The sequence below is a fragment of the Gadus chalcogrammus genome, chromosome 8 (genome assembly GCF_026213295.1).
Source record: "Gadus chalcogrammus isolate NIFS_2021 chromosome 8, NIFS_Gcha_1.0, whole genome shotgun sequence".
NCBI classification, from domain to species: domain Eukaryota; kingdom Metazoa; phylum Chordata; class Actinopteri; order Gadiformes; family Gadidae; genus Gadus; species Gadus chalcogrammus.
This window is the reverse complement of record NC_079419.1, coordinates 11,875,501-11,895,500: the sequence shown is the minus strand read 5'-3', so window position 1 is coordinate 11,895,500 and position 20,000 is coordinate 11,875,501. Positions and strand designations below refer to the sequence as shown.

General features: G+C 45.9%; 5 protein-coding genes across 5 annotated transcripts in view; 3 read left to right on the top strand and 2 right to left on the bottom strand.

Moving 5' to 3' along the window:
• The window catches only part of LOC130387000 (E3 SUMO-protein ligase ZBED1-like), a 2,945-nt gene extending 1,036 nt beyond the window's left edge, over positions 1-1,909 (top strand). The window contains exons 1-2 of the mRNA XM_056595919.1: positions 1-582; positions 890-1,909. The exon at positions 1-582 is cut by the window's left edge and continues 1,036 nt beyond it. Coding sequence (XP_056451894.1) covers positions 1-582; positions 890-964 — 657 coding nt within the window. The 3' untranslated portion in view covers positions 965-1,909. The remainder of the gene's footprint in view (positions 583-889) is intronic.
• The window catches only part of mcm6 (minichromosome maintenance complex component 6), a 13,701-nt gene extending 6,540 nt beyond the window's left edge, over positions 1-7,161 (top strand). Inside the window, exons 11-18 of the mRNA XM_056595913.1 lie at positions 2,469-2,576; positions 2,683-2,838; positions 3,180-3,308; positions 3,921-4,085; positions 4,604-4,739; positions 5,123-5,302; positions 5,970-6,109; positions 6,415-7,161. Of these exons, the coding sequence (XP_056451888.1) occupies positions 2,469-2,576; positions 2,683-2,838; positions 3,180-3,308; positions 3,921-4,085; positions 4,604-4,739; positions 5,123-5,302; positions 5,970-6,109; positions 6,415-6,525 (1,125 nt within the window). The 3' untranslated portion in view covers positions 6,526-7,161. The remainder of the gene's footprint in view (positions 1-2,468; positions 2,577-2,682; positions 2,839-3,179; positions 3,309-3,920; positions 4,086-4,603; positions 4,740-5,122; positions 5,303-5,969; positions 6,110-6,414) is intronic.
• Positions 7,162-7,399: 238 nt separating this feature from the next.
• si:ch73-71c20.5 (DUF4748 domain-containing protein) lies at positions 7,400-8,951 on the top strand. Its single transcript, XM_056595920.1, has 3 exons — positions 7,400-7,505; positions 7,853-8,114; positions 8,349-8,951. The coding sequence occupies exons 1-3, from the start codon at positions 7,460-7,462 to the stop codon at positions 8,521-8,523; spliced, it is 483 nt and encodes a 160-aa protein (XP_056451895.1). The 5' UTR covers positions 7,400-7,459; the 3' UTR covers positions 8,524-8,951.
• tmbim1a (transmembrane BAX inhibitor motif containing 1a) lies at positions 7,910-15,686 on the bottom strand. Its single transcript, XM_056595917.1, has 12 exons — positions 15,186-15,686; positions 13,247-13,607; positions 12,538-12,617; positions 12,363-12,427; positions 12,229-12,282; positions 12,056-12,106; positions 11,919-11,958; positions 11,640-11,677; positions 11,100-11,187; positions 10,812-10,907; positions 10,281-10,334; positions 7,910-10,013 (listed from the first exon to the last, which is right to left on the bottom strand). The coding sequence occupies exons 2-12, from the start codon at positions 13,599-13,601 to the stop codon at positions 9,864-9,866; spliced, it is 1,071 nt and encodes a 356-aa protein (XP_056451892.1). The 5' UTR covers positions 13,602-13,607; positions 15,186-15,686; the 3' UTR covers positions 7,910-9,863.
• Positions 15,687-15,812: 126 nt separating this feature from the next.
• The window catches only part of casp8 (caspase 8, apoptosis-related cysteine peptidase), a 4,660-nt gene continuing 472 nt past the window's right edge, over positions 15,813-20,000 (bottom strand). Inside the window, exons 2-10 of the mRNA XM_056595914.1 lie at positions 19,974-20,000; positions 19,603-19,769; positions 19,355-19,463; positions 19,045-19,174; positions 18,812-18,906; positions 18,625-18,733; positions 18,138-18,265; positions 17,270-17,664; positions 15,813-16,561 (exon numbers count right to left, since the gene is read on the bottom strand). The exon at positions 19,974-20,000 is cut by the window's right edge and continues 107 nt beyond it. Coding sequence (XP_056451889.1) covers positions 16,393-16,561; positions 17,270-17,664; positions 18,138-18,265; positions 18,625-18,733; positions 18,812-18,906; positions 19,045-19,174; positions 19,355-19,463; positions 19,603-19,769; positions 19,974-20,000 — 1,329 coding nt within the window. The 3' untranslated portion in view covers positions 15,813-16,392. The remainder of the gene's footprint in view (positions 16,562-17,269; positions 17,665-18,137; positions 18,266-18,624; positions 18,734-18,811; positions 18,907-19,044; positions 19,175-19,354; positions 19,464-19,602; positions 19,770-19,973) is intronic.

Below are 20,000 nucleotides of genomic sequence, written 5' to 3'. Positions count from 1 at the left end.
CTGCTCGAGAAATTTGATAAGCAATATGAGTTGCCAGGAAAAACCTACTTCTCAGAAACTGCTGTGCCTAAAATGTACAATTCAGTAAGAGCATCAGTTCAGAGTGAGCTCAGAAGTGTGGACTTTTTCTCTGCCACCACTGACATGTGGTCAAGTGTGAACATGACTCCTTACATGAGTCTTACTGTTCATTACCTGACCACAGACTGGACTCTAAAATCACGCTGCCTCGAAACAGTGTTTATGCCCCTGAATCACACATCTGACAACATCGCAGAGGCTCTACGCAGCGCATTTGATGAGTGGTCCCTGGATGAGAAGAAGCTGGCGTGCGTAACGACAGATAACGGGGCAAACATCGTGGCAGCAGTGAAACAATTGGGCTGGACGTGGCTGAACTGCTTCGGACACAATCTACACTTGGCAGTGACAAACGCAATGGCAAGCGTTAAAGATCGCACATCGCGAGCAATGGGCCAGTGCCATACCTTAGTGGGTGCGTTCTCCCAGAGCTGGCTGAAGAGGAGGGATCTGGCGAAAGCGCAAGCGGAGCTTCAAACCCCGCAGCACGTACTCATAATGGTAAGGCTTTCAGAAGTTATTTTTAATTGTAATCCACTGTAAGTCCACTTAATAACACAATTGGCCTATCATTGAGCCTCCATATTATGATTTGTCAAAATAAACACCTAGTTGACGCACTTGCAGCCGACAGGCTATTTTCCCGTCTTGCTGTGATTATTTGCTTTTTGAGATGCTGAAAAAATATTTTTCGTTTAGAAAAAAATACACTGAAACGAAATATAATGGTAAATGTTGACTTTTATTTAGAAATAATAATAAGCTGGTGTTATTTCAGTTCAAAAATTATATTAATCCGTCCATGCAGGACTGTCCAACAAGATGGGGCTCCAAACAAAAAATGGTGGACCGAGTCTTGGAGCAAATCCCCGCCATAAAATGAGTTTTGGATGATCGGCGGCATCAGCATCTCATCCCCAGCTGGCAGGACATTGCCATTTTGGAGTCGGTGAACGCGGCGTTAAAGCCAGCGGCTGATTTTACGGATCTGCTGTCTGGCGAGAACTACGTCACGGTCTCATCAATTAAACCTGTCCTGAAACTCCTCACGGAAGATGTCTTAAAACCATCAGACGAGGACACCACTCTGACCTCAGACATCAAGCGGAAGATGTGCAGTGTTCTCGAGGAGAAGTACAGACCAGCTGCTCTACAAGCAACTTTGGCAAAGTCCTGCTTGCTGGACCCAAGATATCGGGGCAACAATTTTGATGAGTATGCGGAGGAGGAGACAAAGTGCGCGCTGATCAATGAAATGTTGGACACGGAAGACAGAGAGAGCGGTGCCAGTGCGTCAGCTGCTGACCAGCCAGAGTCCTTGGTGCAGACAGCGGTGCCACCACCCACCAAAAAAAGAACGCTCGGAGACCTGCTGAAGTCACGGACAAGCACGTCTGCAACCGTCCCGAAGAGAGCCAGAGCCGACCTGGAGCTCACTCGCTACCTGCAGGAGGAACCCATCGACTCTAATGACAACCCCCTGGCATGGTGGTGCAACAACCAGGAGAGATTTCCCTTGCTCTCCAAAGTGGCACGCAAGTACATGTGTATTTGCGCAACAAGCACACCATCCGAGAGGGTTTTCAGTGTCGCTGGAAATGTTGTCACCCCTCTCAGATCCTGTCTCAAACCGCATAAGGTTAACATGCTGGTTTTCCTTGCTCGTAACAAGGACATGACCGAGTTATAAATCATCGCGTGTGTGTGTGTGTGTGTGTGTGTGTGTGTGTGTGTGTGTGTGTGTGTGTGTGTGTGTGTGTGTGTGTGTGTGTGTGTGTGTGTGTGTGTGTGTGTGTGTGTGTGTGTGTGTGTGTGTGTGTGAAATTGTAGTGCCTGGTTTCTTTATTTTGTATAGGCTACTTAATTTTTTACTTTATTTATTATTTATTTTATTTTATGCATTTAAACGTTCAGCCTTCTCCTGAATTTAGTTTTTAAGTTCAATCAGGAGAAACAACTTGCATCTGTGCCGTTACCGCCCTTTGATCTGCATTCAATAAATAAGAAGTGTTATAAAATTGCCTCGTCTTTTTTTTAATAACCTTTAATAACTTTTTTAAATTAAGCAATAAGCCCCAAGAGGCCGTGCTTTGCGGGGATTTTTTTTTTGCAATATTATCGCATACCGCGATATTGCGCCCCCTGTCTTCACCGCGGTGAAAATTCCTCAACCGTGACAGCCCTAGTCTGGATAGTGTATTCTCTTAATGACACGACATGCTATGTTAAATCAATGGTAATAGTTTGAAGTAGTTAAATCGTAGTTAAACAGGTGGTCAGTGTATTTCTTTGTTTCTGTGACTAAAAACGTAGTAATGGTAGTAACTGTGTGTGTGTGTGTGTGTGTGTGTGTGTGTGCGTGTGTGTGTGTCTGATTTTTTATCCAGGGTGTGTGTTGCATCGATGAGTTTGACAAGATGGAGACGAGAGATCAGGTGGCCATCCATGAAGCCATGGAGCAGCAGACCATCAGCATAACCAAGGCTGGAGTCAAGGTACACACACACACCTCACATACACGCACACACACACACAGAGGGATATCACCTGTTCCTTTCCATTGTCAAAGACTAACAAAGAGCTCCTCCCCCCTCTCTCCAGGCCACCCTGAACGCCAGGACGTCCATCTTGGCGGCGGCCAACCCGGTGGGGGGGCGCTACGACCGCAGCAAGAGCCTGAAGCAGAACGTCAACATGAGCGCCCCCATCATGAGCCGCTTCGACCTCTTCTTCATCCTGGTGGACGACTGCAACGAGGTGGGCGGGCGCTGGGGGGGGGTTGTGTGTGTGTGAATATAGTATGTGTGTGTGATAGTGTTAATCCTGCAAGTGTCTTCAGTGCAAAATACTACAATGGATCATTTATCGGTAATTTACATATTTCATTTCAAGCTGAGATGACCTCAACGTCAGATCCTAAGATTTTCGTATCTTCTTCGCCTTTCTTGAACTGCGAAAATATCGGGGATACGTCAAAAACTCAAAAACCTTGGGAAATGTTGCTCGGATTAAACATGCAAAAGCGTTTTGTGACAAGCAGAAAACATTGGTAATAATGGATGCTCGGCCGTGGCGATAAACCAATGCGTGTTGCCTAGGTGACGGACTACGCCATCGCCAGGCGCATCGTGGACCTGCACTCCCGCGTGGAGGACTCCGTGGACCGGCTCTACTCGCTGGACGAGATCCGCAGATACCTGCTCTTTGCTCGGCAGTTCAAACCCAAGGTGGGGGTCTGACCGTGGGGGTCTGACCGTGGGGGTCTGACCATGGGGCTGTGACCATGGGGGGTTCTGACCGTGGGGGTCTGACCGTGTGGCTGTGGCTGTGTTCCTATTTCTGTCTGTCCCTCAAACCGTCAACCTATCCCTGTCAATCCCTACTGTCTGATTCTCTGCCTTTCCCTCTTCGGTCTCTCTTTCCATCCCGTCCGTTTTCCTCTTTGTGTCTCTCTCTCTGTCTGTCTTTCAGTCTGTCTCTCTGTCCATCCCTCTCTCTCTGTCTGTCTTGCAGTCTGTCTCTCTGTCCATCCCTCTCTCTCTGTGTGTCTCTCGGTCTGTCTCTCTGTCCATCCCTCTCTCTCTGTCTGTCTTGCAGTCTGTCTCTCTGTCCATCCCTCTCTCCCTGTGTGTCTCTCGGTCTGTCTCTGTCCATCCCTCTCTCTCTGTCTGTCTCTCGGCCTGTCTCTCTGTCCATCCCTCTCTCTCTGTCTGTCTTTCAGCCTGTGTCCACATCATGAGAGCGTTTTAAATCCATGTGCAGTGTTGACCTCTTCCCAGGCTCATGTGCCCTCGGGGGCCACCTGCTGTGTTTCCTCTCATGGTCCTCCTTCCCTCCAGATCTCCAGCGAATCAGAGGAGTTCATCGTGGAGCAGTACAAGCACCTGCGCCAGCGGGACTCCTCGGGGGGCGTGTCCAAGTCGGCCTGGAGGATCACAGTGCGCCAGCTGGAGAGCATGATCCGCCTCTCGGAGGGCATGGCCCGCATGCACTGCTGCGACGAGGTTAGAGACGCTGCCGCTGATTGGCTCCCGCCGATACACTCCGCTTGATTGGCTCCCTCCGATTGGCTCCCCCTAATTGCCCCCCTCGGATTGGCTCCCTCTGATATGCTACCTAAATATGATGAGATTCTATTAATTAATTAATTATTGCTCTATTAATTAATTTATCCCAGACTGGAAATTCAGAAATAAACTACAAACGGATGTGTAAGGCAAAATATAATCTTTGTGTTCAGGCAATGCAATAAAATTGATCAAATCCATTAAAGAAAACACCAAATCAAAACAGATGAAAGATTAAAATAAATAAACGATACAAAAAAAGATACATGAAGGAGCAAATGAAAAGATGTAAACCAAAAAATCCAAGAAATGAAAAGTTTACATATTTACATCCATTTTCAAAACGTTCAAAATGATGGAGTGGGTTGGACCAAGGCACCACCTATTGACGGTGGTGCTTTCTGGAGCACGTGTTTGTGTGCATGCGTGTTGATGCGGTTGTTTCGGCCCCCCAGGTGCAACCGAAGCACGTGAAGGAGGCGTTCCGCCTGCTCAACAAGTCCATCATTCGCGTGGAGACCCCGGACATCAACCTGGAGCAGGACGAGCCAATGGAGGAGGAGGAGCAGGAGCAGCCGCCGCAGGAGAATGGTACCTCCCCACACACACACACACACACACACACACACACACACACACACACACACACACACACACACACACACACACACACACACACACACACACACACACACACACACACACACACACACACACACGCCTATGGAAGTGCACGCACAAACATGCAAACATACTTGCAAACATATATGTGTAAACATACATATATACAAACATACATATACATACATTCATTTCATACATACAATAATCATGTACAAACACACATGCATACTATCGCAAATGCACAACACGACCTACTGATACTGTATACATTACACAACAATACATAACATAATAATCATATGCTAAATAGAATACACAAATCAAACCATCTTGTCCCCTCATCTACCCAGGCCATGACGTTCCCAACGGCGTCAACGGGACCGACGGAACCAACGGCCACGGCAACGGCAACGGCGTGAGCGGCCCCGGCGAGCCGGGCAGCCAGGCCCTCCCGGCCCTCCGCCTGTCCTTCACCGAGTACAGACGCATCTCCAACCTGCTGGTGCTGCACCTGCGCCGCGCCGAGGAGGGTGAGCCCCAGACCCCCCCCCCCGGTGACGCCACTGCTCCTGTTTGGATCCATGGACAACGGCCCATCCCAGACTAGGGCTGAATGATTTGGGGAATAATCGAATTGGGATTATTTAGACCAAGATTGCGAATGCGATTTAGTAGGAGATTTTTATTTTTAAGGTTCATTATGTTCTGTATTATTAACTAAATAGGAAATAAATCATTCTATAATATGAAGCAGGTTGAGGTTGGGCCGTTCCTATCAGAAGCAGGTGGAGGTTAGGGCGTCCCCATCAGAGGCAGGTGGAGGTTAGGGCGTCCCCATCAGAGGCAGGTGGAGGTTAGGGCGTCCCCATCAGAGGCAGGTGGAGGTTAGGGCGTCCCCATCAGAGGCAGGTGGAGGTTAGGGCGTCCCCATCAGAGGCAGGTGGAGGTTTGGGGCGTCTGGCTCAGGGATGGCCACAGATTGGGCTGAGCACAACGAGCCCAGTACCTTTTCTCTGGGGTTTGACCACCCCTACCCACTACAACACAGTCCAACCCCTTCTTAAAGTGGGTGTGCTTGTGCTTCCCTCATGTTTCCCCCGATTTATAGGTCTTTCTTTGTTTGTTTTTTAAGTTTTTTATTTGAATTGACCTGTTCACTAAAATGTAACGGTTTGTGTCTTGTGTCTTTCTTCCCAGCTGAGGAAGAGGAGGAGCTGAAGAAGAGTGCGGTGGTGAACTGGTATCTGAGTGAGATTGAGTCTGAGATTGACTCGGAGGAGGAGCTGATCAACAGGAAGAGCCTGATAGAGAAGGTCCTCAACAGGCTGGTGCACTATGTAAGTACCACCACTCAGTTCGCAGGTCCCCACCACGCAGGTCCCCACCACGCAGGTCCCCAAATAGACACACTGGTTTAACATTTCAACCAATTATATCATTATTATTCCCGCTCCCATTCCCGCATGACCTAAGGAAATCCTGAAGACTCCCCCCACTTATTTTGAAATGTGTGATATTATGGAAGTAAAATACATGCTGAATGCCATTCAATGTTGTCTTTACACTTGGTGAGTTCTGAGTTTATATCTCTCTCTCTCTGCCTCTCTCTCTCTCCCTGGTTCCCACTCCCTCTCTCCAACAGGATCACATCCTCATAGAGCTGTCTCAGGGGGGTCTGAAGGGGGCGGAGTCTGCAGGGGAGGAACAGGAAGTGATCCTGGTGGTCAACCCAAACTATAACTTAGACGACTAGAGTCTAGGACACACAAACACACACACACACACACACACACACACACACACACACACACACACACACACACACACACACACACACACACACACACACACACACACACACACACACCCTTAATAACTCCTTTTTGTGAGTTGTTTTCTTTTTAGGCCGCTTATATGTAGCTCATACATAAGAAAAGCGATCCAAATCTTTTTGTTTTAAATGTTTGATGTCTGTTCGTTAAAAGGGTCTCAAACTATTAGACAGAATTTGATGTTCTTTTAAAGAGTACTTTTGTTTTAGTCAAACTGACTTCTGTAAATAGGCTGCTATAAAATGTCTGTTTGCTTGTGTTTAGCACACATGTAGTTTTTGAGAACTATGAATTCCTTGACTACATGATTTGTGGTTTATTCTCTCTATAGAACTCTTAATTTGTACAGAAAGTATGTCCACATGATGAATATGTTGATTCTGTAAGCATCATTTAGCTCAACCCAATGTTCAGGGTGCTTACATGTTTTCCTTTACTAAAGCCAATTTCTGTATTTGTCGATTTGAGGTTTGATCCACCGGGGGAATAAAGTTGCATTTTGGCTCTTGTATATGTGATACCATTTTCTGATTACCGACTTCAATAATTAGTGTATTGATTAAATTCAAGCTAAACATTTAACTCTGGGCAATATATTTAGACAGATACGAAATGGATTGCCTACACAAAACAAGGGATGTGTTTAGTTGACATTTTGAGTTCTGTGTGAATGAAACAAGTAAACATACCATTTACACCAAGATATCCATCCGCATTAATATAGAAATCATTAAATTGATTGAAAAGTTATAAATTGTACGGGGTAGTGTTTGATAAATATTGTGCGTATTTAACGGCGTACTTCATCGCAGTATGCGCATGCGTATTCTTCCTGTCATAACATAACTAACAAAGATGGCGGCGACCTGTTGGAACCTTGCTAGGTCGGCTCTGCTGAAAGGTAACGTAACTTTATATTATATTCTTTAGTTCAGACGTGACACTGCATACCAAATTGTGTGATTTGTAATATCCGAATGGCTATCGTTAGCCAGAAAACTAAGTTCGGGTTTTTGAGAAGAAATGCACTGCCTTTACCAAAATCATCACATCATAAAATAAATAAGTGTAGGCCGACTTGGTGGGTAATAAAAAAACACCTCCAACTTTTAACTCTTCGCAAAGAAGGGGTAACCGACTTCCCATATGGAATAGCCTTCTCGGTGCATCAGTGCACATGAGCAGAATTCTGTCAATGATCATCTGTTTTGTCGCTATTAAGAAATGTTTTTTTTGTTCCTGTTGAAGGTGTGCGGCCCATGCCAGGCCAGCTTCAATGGACACATAAACTTCCAACCACAGCAGTGCCCGTGTACATGAAGGCAGCTCTGTGCCGACCGCTGCACCTCACCCACGGACCCGCACTCTGCAGCACCAGTAAGGGACAACAGACCACAGACACGCCGAAAGACGGCAAGAACACGAAGGAGGATGAGGAAATGTACGACGGTCCGGAATATATTCCCAGGAGGAAGGCCAAGAATCCCATGATGAAAATCGGTTATGCATGGTGAGATCTCCCCTGGCCTAACTTCCAAGTAATGATATCTTTTGTAGCAGCCTCTTATTTTTCGTTTTCTATTGCTTAGCTAATATAAGGAAACACCATTAGTTAGCATGGGCAGGCAGGATATGATTAACATTTTCAGGTTTTGTCTTGTGCTTTTCAACTTGAGTTTTGGGGCGAGGACGAGACATGAACAATTTGACACACCATGTTTCCCCCGTCTTGTCGACGCTATAGGATGATTGGCCTTCCTTGTGGCATCTTGGGCTTTGTCCTGGCCAAGAGAGAGGTGGACAAGAACCGCCTGAAGCAGTTGAGGGTCCGCCAGAGGATGAAGAGGTCCAACGAGGGCGACTACGAGGGCAGCCGGTACCAGAGACACGGTGATGAGGGTCTGGAACTCAACCGGTAACGGTGCACCCCGGAATGTTGGTGATGACCATACGCATGTGGTTGTGCTCAGATAGGACTTTGTTTCCTGAAGTTGCTCTCCCCTGCTGGCAGAAGATAGGTTTCCCATTCCAGGGTGTTGAACCAAAAATCAGGTGCAGGGGGAGCTACACGTCAGTTATTGAATCCGTTTTCATTCCGGACGGCCTCCTCAACAGTGGATTCATGGACGATGTGACTGGGCTCGAGTACGACTGACTGAGGGGGAGGTAGTAATCTTTTTTTAATGTCATGACATTAATCAAATAAATATAGAAGCAAAGTCCTTTGTCCATATACTCTGATCATGTATTGTAAGTGTTTAATGAAAATATGAGAACTTACAACATTTAAGTGATGCAGCAGCCGCACTGTACCTCTTGCAAATAAAATATTTATTGATTTATAAAACCTAAACATGTGATTTCATTCCAAGCCCTTCCTCCCTAAACATAACCTGAAGCATAACCTTTCTGATCAAATGTATATAGTCTTTAAGCTGCAAAATAGGTTTGAAGCATAAACAAAGTAAACATGATGTTATGGGTATTTTCTTCCTGGCATCAATGGTTTAACATCACTCAACGAGTGATCCCTTATCACTTGGTGCGAGGGCACGATGAAGTGAAAGTGCACCAATGATATACAAACTGCTACCCAGATTGGCAAAATAATAACAAAGTGAACAGCAGGAAGACAATCTATGAAGGCAGAGGAAACGATTCATTAAAAAGGCATCTCATGAGGTACACAGAGACTGAAGCTAAGCCTGCAGGCACACACATTTAACATTCAAAGTTGATTTAACATTCAAAACACTTCGTTTTCTCATCCACTTTCAAACTTCAGCAGCAGACTTGGTTGAAATAATGTAAAGATAATGCAAGGATATAGGATAAGTAACTATTTGAACAGGTCAGTTTATACACACATACTGGAGTTACAATTGTGACCACCTTTAAAGTTGTATGTGGCACAAATATAGATTTGTTCCATCAAAGTGCATTATATGTGCTTATACATATAAATCATCCTTTTACAAAGACCCTTTTTGGCTTTCTCCCTAGCAAGCCCTTTGTTCAGTTTGTCAACATGGAATGATTCCCATGTAATTTAAAGGCCAGTTATTTATCCTTTTCTTTTTGAACAACTGATTAAGTCAGACAAATTCCTTATATATTAATACAACTAAATAGAGCGAAAAAGCACCAGGATAATGTTTGCTGTTCTGTGTCTTAAACAACAATCCTCCTCACATCCTGCCGACCATTAAATGCTGTCTTTCCCCTGTTGGCCATATAAGGCTGTGTTTCCAGTGTGAGCCTATCTTTTTGCGGCACCAATGAGCTGCAGGAGCATGAGAAAGATCTGGACGATGTCGACGTAAAGGGAGAGGGCGCCGAAGACGTACTCTTCCGGGCTGATCGAGTGCTTCCTGTTGCCTATCAGCAACTGCGTGTGGTACGCCAGGAACTGTGGAAGATAGAGGAACTGACATCACGGGAGAGCCCCAAGTGTTTTCAAGGACGCTTACAATTAAACCGAAGGAAACTAAGATCTACGCTAGTTTAACGAGCCATCTGTACAAGGAAACAGTCGATATCCTTACACACCATGGAATGCTTGTATTCTGGTTCGTGTATGGAAAGGTTGGAGGGGAAACTATTACGCAACCACACATTTGGAAACCATTACCCGAGCCCCATAAAGTAGAGGGTGCCAGCGCGCTGCACTACTCACCAGGGTGTAGACAATGGCCCCCATAGCGGCATACAGCATGTGAAGCCACGGCATCTGTTTGGGACAAAATGTTCACGTTTCAACAGGGATGCAGTAATATGAAATGTATCGGAAGATGAGGTCTTAATAAGCTGCTGTATGCTTATGCTGATATTGAGGACTCACTATAGGGCAAAAAATCATGAATAAATTGACGTCCATAATACAAAATGTCTATATGCTACAAGATATTCCTATATTTAGTTATAGGCCGTTTTAGTTTTTTATATATTTAGTTAGATCGCTTGGTACAGATATGAACAACTACAGGCCAATAGTGCTTTTGATTAGTATTTTACAGCAACAATGGTCATTTGGCCTATAAACCATGTCATGGTTAAATGTTAAATTTTTATGAAATGGCACAAAATGTAAAAGAAATAATTAAAAAAAATGAGTATTACTTTCAAATAACCAACCGATATTACCCATTTTCAACATAGCCGAGACACTAGACAGTACAAGGATGAACAGAGATTTTGTGTAACTCACATATTTGAAGGACAGCACGATGGTGGTGATGATGCCTGTAACGAGCATCACAATCCCCAGCACGCAGAAGAGACCTTGGCACTTGGTGAAGTCCACCTGAGAGACAGGAACCACATGCATGTTTACAGGCCTTGCTTAAAACACAGCCCCACACACACACACACTATTATTATGTAACAGTTTGAGTTATTTTTAACGTATACCGATTCTTCCAAAGAGCATTAAGTTGGATGTAAAAAAAAAACGAAGGTAATTTGGTCTAGTAATCATTGTGCAACACACTCATACCTTAGTCTGGAAACAGAAGACTGTAACGACAATGCAAACCACAGCGGTGATGCCCAATGCCAGGAACACTGATTTGGTATCATAGTGACTGATAAAGGGATAAAAACCACACAGACACTTTCACACAAAGCGATTTACAACCTGGGAAAAATCTGAGAATACAATCAAAATCTGAGTAGCTAGAACAAATAAAAATAACTGGACAAGAGGAAGAGTAGCTAGCTATATAGGAATCGGAACACAGGATAACAGAATCATTTATATTAATCGTTTTGTAGTTATAATTATTAGTAGTCAAGTTATCACTAGTGTTCACAAATTAAACATAAGAGTAAAATTGTATAGATTATATATTATTTAAAAAAAAAATCCATCCTTTGATCTCAACTAGCGCCCTTTACTTTCTGCCTATGACACTCAGATTTTCCAATTGGGATAAAGTACCCCCTTATCTCTTATGGTGGAAACAAAGTATGCAGGGTTTATGAAGATCATAGAAGGACAGGTGAACAGTGTTTGGGTGCTGATGTAGTGCCTCACCTTGATATGGACCCGGTCATATAGGACAGGGCCAGGGTCTGTACAGAGCACAGGAGAATCAAGTCAACACCAACACAAAGAACACAAACTGGTGAACTTCGGTTCACCAAACTTCTAATTGACTTCTAATTATTTGGCCATTGTTTCGATCAAATGTATTTTCCATGACCATCATATCAAAATGTAAATCATATCAATTCCAAATGAACGCCTCAGTTAGGGGATTGTGGAGCAGTTACTTTCTTTAAATGTCATATTGCCTTGCATTTTTGGACTCACAAATATCAGCAAAAGGATGACATTCCATGGGAATTTCCTCCTACGAAAGGTAGAAAATGTATTTCAATTAAACAAAGCATTACAATTTGTACTTGATGATTCCTATCTACAAATGTGGTCATCCAGTGTTCACTCACCTGGGTCCTGTGCAGCAGACCAGAACAAGGTGTGTTACAAAGTACACGCCACTATAGTAAGGCAAAGGAAAGAAGAGAAAGGGAGAAAATGCGTCACAGGTATCAATGGGTAATGGGACTCGATGAGTTTATTTGCAGCCGAAAAGGAATTTCGTTACAATGTCATTACTTACAATGAGGCCCAGTAGATGGCTGGGTTTTGTTGCACAAACAACCTGACCGGTTCCCTAAAAGGATACAGAGACAGAGTTACAAACCACACCTGCAGCCTACTGCATCAGACATGAAGCCATCGGCGTGTACTTACACGAAAACGAACACAGCCACGATCGCCGTGGTGAGAAGCAGCTGGGAGGCCAGTATCATATACACCTGAGGGAAGACAGGTGCAGAGATAATAAGAAACTTTGTCCCAGGTACCTGAACAGGTAAACACACTATTTTCAGTCAGGGAGCTGTCAGTGGTCCTTAGAGGTGCTTACCTTGCGGATGAAGGCGTGGCGAACAGTGAGGCTGTCCCAACCGCTGTCCCTCGCAGCAAACCCCTCCCCTTCTGCGTCATCTGGAGATGGAGCACCCGTCAACAATGCGCCACCGACACTGACCTCACTGCTTTACATAACGACCTCCCTACACAGTGACCTCAGAGCTTGTTACGGCCACACTGGCCTTTCGGTTGTCGTGGTATGTGTGCTACGTGTTTTGTCTGCCTTTGCTCTCATAGGCCTGGACCCGCATGTTCTAGGATGGGGGTGTGCCCGTGTACGGGGTGTGTCCCCGTGAACGGGATAAAAGGGGGCCTGGCCTGGAGAGACGGGGAGCGGGAGCGGGAGATTTGATTTGTGCTTTGCACCATGATTGTTCATATCTGTTTGATTCATTGCTTTTGAGGCAATTAAATGAAGAAACATTGACTTTTTGCGCTGTCTCCTGCCCCGTTTCTTTGTTACGTTTGAGTCGCGTAACAAAGCTACAGCTGAGGCGTCTTGCTCTAAAAAGGAGCCCACCGGTTATGGCTGCCGAGATAGGGTATCAAACCGAGCGCCGGTCAGCTGGGACTGAACCCCCATGGCGGCTGCAGTATCCTGCCCTCGCCCTTTAGCCCCCAAACAAACAAACAAACAAACAGGAACACATCACAAGGAACACAGGTCGCTGGCAAGGGATCATCTCCACGGCCACAGGTCCTACCTGAGCTGAAGACATCGGAGGGCATCGTGGGCGGCATCATGGGGGGCATGGGAGGCATGGGTGGCTGGTTGGGGTACCCATAGCCAGCACCGGGATGAGGCTGCCCCGCTTTCGGACCGGGCGGGTATCCCCCCGGCGGGTATCCCCCCGTCGGGTAGCCCCCGGGCTGCCCGGAGTAGGGGGGGGCGTTGGGGGCGGCGCCGTACGGTGCAGACGGGTGGCCCTGGGGGGGCCCCCCGAAGCCTGGGAAACCGTAGGCCGGGGGAGGGGGGTAGCCACTGCCGCCGCCGCCCTGGGGCCCGTACAGCGGGGCGAGGGAGGGGTCGTAGCCGGGGGGATAGTCTGACCTGGACATGCTTACCTGGAGGAACATGGGGAGAAGGAGGCACGGTCAGGGCCGGACACACACACACACACTGGTGTCTGAGATCACAGCAGCGTTGTTTATTTTAAAGGGGTAAAGGAGTCCATTGAAACACCTAACCTTCATTGGGCAGGAGTTCAGTTACAAAACATTGACAAGAGATCACTGTCAAGAGGCTAATGGACTATAATGATAGTAAGAATGAAAAATAAATACACCAAAGGACAAATCCTGTCATGGCTGTCTCTAAACTGGATCGCCCAGGCGCCAGTCTGATAGCAGATCAAAAGAGCCACACATAGGGCCATTGCTCAGTCTCTTGATTTATATAAAGATGTGCAGGAATACTGTTTAGTGTTTACATATGTCTCCAATGTTCGGAAGTCTGATTAACCATTTTACTCACTGATGACTGACTGACTTAAACATGGGAATCAAAACATGGGAATCAACAGTAAGCCTACCAGTAGTTAATGAGCATTACCATTCACTACCGTCAATAATGGTCATATAGAGGCGATAATTTACACTTTGCCTTCTGCACACCACTAAAGAGAGGAAACAGGGAGAAATTCAAACCCTCTCTGCTCTCTTCCTCAAAACAAATCATGTGGCTAAATTCAAGGTGCGTGCGTGCGTGCGTCCACGCACACAATAGCAACAACAGGGTATAATTGTACAAAGACACCCCTATACGCCAAAGTTTTCCTTATAAGTTCCAACGTGTTCCCTGTTGTAAATACTTGGTTGATACAATAACTGACAACATTTATTTACACAAAGTAGTTACCAATCAAGAAAAGTTCGACTTTCCGAAAAACGGACAAAAATGAAAATCCATGAGGATTTAGTCATTGGCATCCACGATCCCCAGGCAACAGCATGAAAACAAACACATGGAAAGAAATTGCTCAACAGACAGCCATGGTGCTCGGCCTTAAAAAAACACCCAACATTCACAGCCGCCTGGAAAGATGTTGGTTGTGCTTGTTCTTGAGGCGGGGCCCTTTAAAACAAGCGCCTCCTTTGGCTCCGGCGGCCACCCTCTCGGATATTATCGAACAAAGCAATGCGTTCAGGAGATTTTCATTTATTTGGCCAACGGCACCAGTAATTTGAGAAGATATAAATCACACAAATATATAAAACTCACTCATTTTAGTTCTAACCTTCACGGCTTCACAATCTATGTGGTTAATAATAACTGAAACGTGTTTCAAACCAAAACAGAAGAGGTTCAGAGGCCATGTTTACCCGGAGGGAGAACTCATGTAGGCCTAAATAGAGGTGTGGATGTAAGTGAAGCAGAACACTGTAGTGACGTTCAGGTCAAGCCTATTCATTGAACAGGTTTTCTATGTTAGCATTTGGTTGTTTAGGGATACTGGATCACTTCAACCGATATAAAAACGATATGATATTAAGGACCAAGTTTTCAGGGGGCAGAAGTTGAAGGCAAGTGAGCGTTTATGTTATAAACGTCCTAAACCTGGATGTTGAACGACACCTACAGGCCGACGTATTCGTTCGCTTAAGTGGGAACATGGCGAAGGTAGAAAAATAGTTTTGACTTACCCGATAAAGATTACAAACGACCGGATGAGGTCCCGCAGTTTACCGACGAAAATACGTGTTAAGATGATCAATGTCTTGCCAAGCCTAACAATGCCATTCACTTGGTAAAAGAGGAGATATTATTTGGAAAAGACCAAACTTTGAAGCAGCAACCATTAACTAAACAACCAGGCCGCACCTAGCAATCATCACACTGGATCCCGATGACTAGAATACTACCCGGTAGTCACTCCAACCCATGACAAATAGGGTGGAGCCGAGCATGCCAAACGCTAAAAGAACACACCCAGATGAGTGAGCAGCAAGGCTTCTGGACGAGACCAGAAAGGGAGAGGGACCAAACCATCCTTGGATTTGGTTGTCTTAGCTGGCGGAGATAGTTACAAAAGCTACAGTGTAACCAATATTTCTAAAGATGAACAGGTCGGTTGTGTCTCGAATGAATTATTTGCTTAGAAGTGATTGAAACCAGTTGCATGGAGGTGGAATGTCGTCCCCGCTACATTCCCGTGTTTACTCGCTTTTCATTGGTTAAAAAAAAAAACCAACATGCATAGCGTTTGCATCCAGATGATTACCTAATAAGATAGTTACCGGACTGTTGATGGATATATAGAGAAAAAGGTAATCCATCTATATTATTATAGACATAGTATACATAACATTGAATATCTATAGATATAGATACATAATATCCTCTCCTAAACAAACGCATTACACAAAAAAAAGAGGTTTACATATTTAATCCACTGTTATTAGTGACAAAGAATAGTTTACATTTAGTTATTCAGCATTTCATCATTTTAAGTAAACATTGCAATCCAAAGGTCAAATACATTCTTAGATATCCTTATCCATCCCCCTCTCTGTAAATCAAATGTTGGCACTCATTAACCAAATAGATCTTTAACAACATATAAATTACATTCTTTTGATCGATAGATCCATCTATAGATGGATATATAAATAAAATACATTCTTAAAGTAAAAATACTTTAAGAATGAATTTGAGAGAACATTCCAAATCAAGAGATGAACAAGAATGATGTTTCCGTTGTATGTGCTGAATCCTCCAAGTGCTTCTTGTGGTTATCCATGGGGGTTCAACCTTACTGCATATGACTTATAGACTAACAAACGGAAGGCTTTGTGTGTGGCACACTCTGCATTTGGCGTCATGTTTAAAAAAACAAGTCCCAGTGGTCGTTTAGTTCTTGAGCATCTCCATCTCCATCTCCATCTCCGTCTCCATCTCCGTGAGGACCAGCTTCTTGGTTAGGGTGTACTTGGGCTGGGGCATCTGTTTGTGACGGAGATAGTCTCCTTTGCTGACCTCCCGGTTGACTCGCGTGAGCGTAGTGAGGAGGTCGTCTTTACTGCACAGAAGATTACAAAGAAGAATCAAGAAAATCAGTTGGATCAGGAGCCAGAGGAAGAGCCGATCAAAAGGGTTACTTTGGTCTTCGCGTGGAACTACTTTAGCTTCTACCCATCGAGGTCATTTAACCATTCCATCAATTTGCTCGTTTGCTCATCAAGTTGTCTTCGTAATCACAATTATACCCCCTCCACTATTTGGGGGAATTTAATTATTGAGAAATGACCAGCTTGCTTAGCTGATATGATTGTCTGATTCATTCTTATTCAACCATGTCAAGAAAGAAGAGAGGGGGGAGAGGGTTTGGATGCTGTTCTTTAAAGGGCTCATGTCATGCCACCAGGTGTGGCTGTGATTAGCTGGTACAAGCCATTTTGCTAAGGGAAGGAATGATTTTCATAGTGACATCACAAGTGGGCATGTCCACCCAGATATATGAAGGATAGAGGAGCAACGTTTGCTACAGTCCACTGGGTAGGCTGGTAGACTGACCTATCCAGCGTAGATCTAGGTGGACACGCACACTTGTGATGTCACTATGAAAATCATTCTTTCCCTGTGCCAAACGGCTTGTACCAGGTAATCACAGCCATACCTGGTGGCATGACTTGAGCCCTTTAAAAGAGCCTCCAAACCCTCTCCCCTCCCCCCTCTCTCTCCTCCACCACCTCTCCCCCTCCACCACCTCCCCGCCTCCATCTCTCACCTCTTGGCCGACACCAGCAACTGCTTGCACAGCTCCTGGATGTAGATGGACCCCGTGGAAATGTTCCGGAACGAGATGTACTCCTCCATTGTCGCCATGCCCATCAGGAAGTCCGCCTCCTCGGCCACCAGCTCCGCCGGCAGGGCCCCCGCGTCCACCTCCAGGCTCATGCTAGTCCTGCGGGCCTCCTCATCCTGGGGCCTGGGGGGACACGGCGGCACCCCCTTCTGGTAGGTACTACCCTGGCAGGCCTGTATGAAGAACAGCTTGGGCTTTCCGGCCAGCGTGGGGGCCCCCGCACTGGTGAAGGGCATCCGCAGATCCCTCAGGGAAACTTTCTTCCCGTCCGTCCCGAACACGCAATCATTCTCCCCGTGGGACAGCACGCACACCACCTGGCCCGGGGCAGAGGAAGACAGGGCTGGATGGTCCGATGGTCAGGGGGTTGGGACCCCCAGGTGAAAGGTATGGGGCTCCAACCCTATAAACATGTGTAGTATACCCTGTGGTCCTCCTGTGGCCGTCCACAAACCTCAGTCTGCTCATGAATGCATCTAGACATGTCCTTTAAGTGGCTTTAGATAAAAATACAAATAATAAATAATACAGTTCAGGTGAAACTATGCTAGAGGCTTAAGAGCCTTAAGAACCCAAAACCACTTTTATCCAAAGCAACATAGTGATATCAAATACAAGTCAGTGGCAAGCTTATCTAGCACAAATAATTTGACAAAGCATCTCTCCATTATCTGCCCCATTCAAACCACCCGTCCCCAGATGTTCTCCGCGGTGGGATGAGAGGAACGTCTGGGAACGGGGCTTCACCGGAACGCCGACGGGTTAGGCTGCAGATTGAAATGATGCTCACCAGGACATCCGCCTTATAAAAACTAATTTTCCCGAGGTCTTCCAGCACCCTGCGTATGGCGTCTGCAGTGAGGTCGCTGTGCACCTCAACCTGGAAGCCCAGCTTCCCAAACACCTGTTGCAGGGACTCTGAAGGGGGGGCCGGGAGAGAGGGGAGGGGGGCAGTAATGCAGAGAGCAGCAGGTGAGAGCAGATACACCTGTGGCCCTTCGTAAGAGTCACCATGAGAACCTTTGGGGCGGATCACACAGTACAGCGTCACAACAGACATTGGGCGCTTCACAAATCGCCTCGGCAAGGCCTTGTCAGGAGCCGCTCGGAGCCCATGCATGCTGCGGTCAGGCCTTTAAAAAAACTGTTTTAACAGTAGGAATGGACCTGGTTGATACGCTGCGCTCCTACGATGGCTCGACTTTTCAAATCAATGATGTTCCCTACACAGCACATGCAAGCGCCCACATTAAAGGTCATCTCACGAAGAGGCTTACTCTCGTCCACTAGGGTCCCTCGTCGGTCTCGCAGACCACCTCCGGTGAAGTGCTCGTTGTTGATGACCAGACAGGTCCCCCGAGGGTTATTCCTCAATGTGTAGAAGTCCTGCGTAGAATAGCAAGATTAATCAAACCAACCTTTACTACAGTTAGAAACTGTCGTGCCGAGACCCTGAGAACCAACCTGGCATGTTGCCGTGGTTACCGGGTGCAGAACAGAGGACGCTGCTACAATGAGGTCGGAGTCGGAGACGAGACTCTGCGCTGCGCCGGGGTCGCCTGGTGACCCAAAGAGATCCCCAGAAGGTTAAACCGACGCTCGCACAAGCACCTGTTCTTTCGTGACCTTTCGTGATCTAGTTTAAGGCCCAATCCCATTTCTGTGTGTGTGAGTGAGCATGTGAGTGTATTGTGCACCGTTGATGTATTTCTGCACTGTATTGACGAGCTGTGAATCACAGTGCTTTAGTATTTCCTGAAGCTTGTCCAGCCGTTGTCTAGACAGCAGGCCGCTGTCCTCCATGAGAGAAAACACATCCAGCGCCGTCTGGGACAAGAACAGAAGACCACCAACCTTCATTCCCTGTTTGTATACTCACTCTCTCTCCCATGCACAATATTTCTCTCACACACACACACACACACACACACACACACACACACACACACACACACACACACACACACACACACACACACACACACACACACACACACACACACTTACAGTGCAAAGCTCAATTTGCCCCCGGCCCACTCCATTGTTGCCGAGTAGGTACTTCATTTTCTTTAAATTCTTCTCAATTACATCCTCGTATAGGTTGTACAGCATCTCCCTGACACACAGAAGCAGGTAAGAAGGGGATGTTAGTGAGGGGGGAGAACAATTATTCTGGGGAAGAAAGAGCCAGACGTTTTATTGTTACAACTACACCAAAAAAAATTCAATGATCCTTCGTAATCGATTGTTCACACCTGTAATCTGTTACAATTGGAATTGAGTCGGTCTGAGTTACATCCCCCTGCAATCGACTGAGCAGGTCTTCTCTTCTGATGATACGGAGCAGTCGGTAGAGAAAGCAGCTGTTGCTGAGGAGATCTTTCTCATCCAGCTGTTTGAACAGGTCCTTCCCATCTTTTACCTAAATGGAACAAGTAAAGTTAATCATACATCCATATAATTTAGCCAAACAGAATGGCCTTGCTAGACTAAACATTGTATCCGATTCGATTTGAGAAAGTCGAACTTTAGAAAAGCGTCACACAGCTGAACATTGATGAAAATAAAATTAGACGTGGGCTTGCGCGTTTAGCTATGAGAATAATGGAAAGAAAGAAATACTTGCCTTCTTAAGACCTTTCTTACTGAGTAC

Coding starts and splice junctions, on each gene's coding strand:
- si:ch73-71c20.5 (XM_056595920.1), top strand. CDS start 7,460: ATGGCGGCGACCTGTTGGAACCTTGCTAGGTCGGCTCTGCTGAAAG. Junction 7,506..7,852: donor TAGGTCGGCTCTGCTGAAAG/GTAACGTAACTT, acceptor TTCCTGTTGAAG/GTGTGCGGCCCATGCCAGGC. Junction 8,115..8,348: donor ATGAAAATCGGTTATGCATG/GTGAGATCTCCC, acceptor TCGACGCTATAG/GATGATTGGCCTTCCTTGTG.
- tmbim1a (XM_056595917.1), bottom strand. CDS start 13,601: ATGTCCAGGTCAGACTATCCCCCCGGCTACGACCCCTCCCTCGCCCCG. Junction 12,618..13,246: donor CTCCGATGTCTTCAGCTCAG/GTAGGACCTGTG, acceptor CTCCATCTCCAG/ATGACGCAGAAGGGGAGGGG. Junction 10,908..11,099: donor TCTTCTGTTTCCAGACTAAG/GTATGAGTGTGT, acceptor CCTGTCTCTCAG/GTGGACTTCACCAAGTGCCA.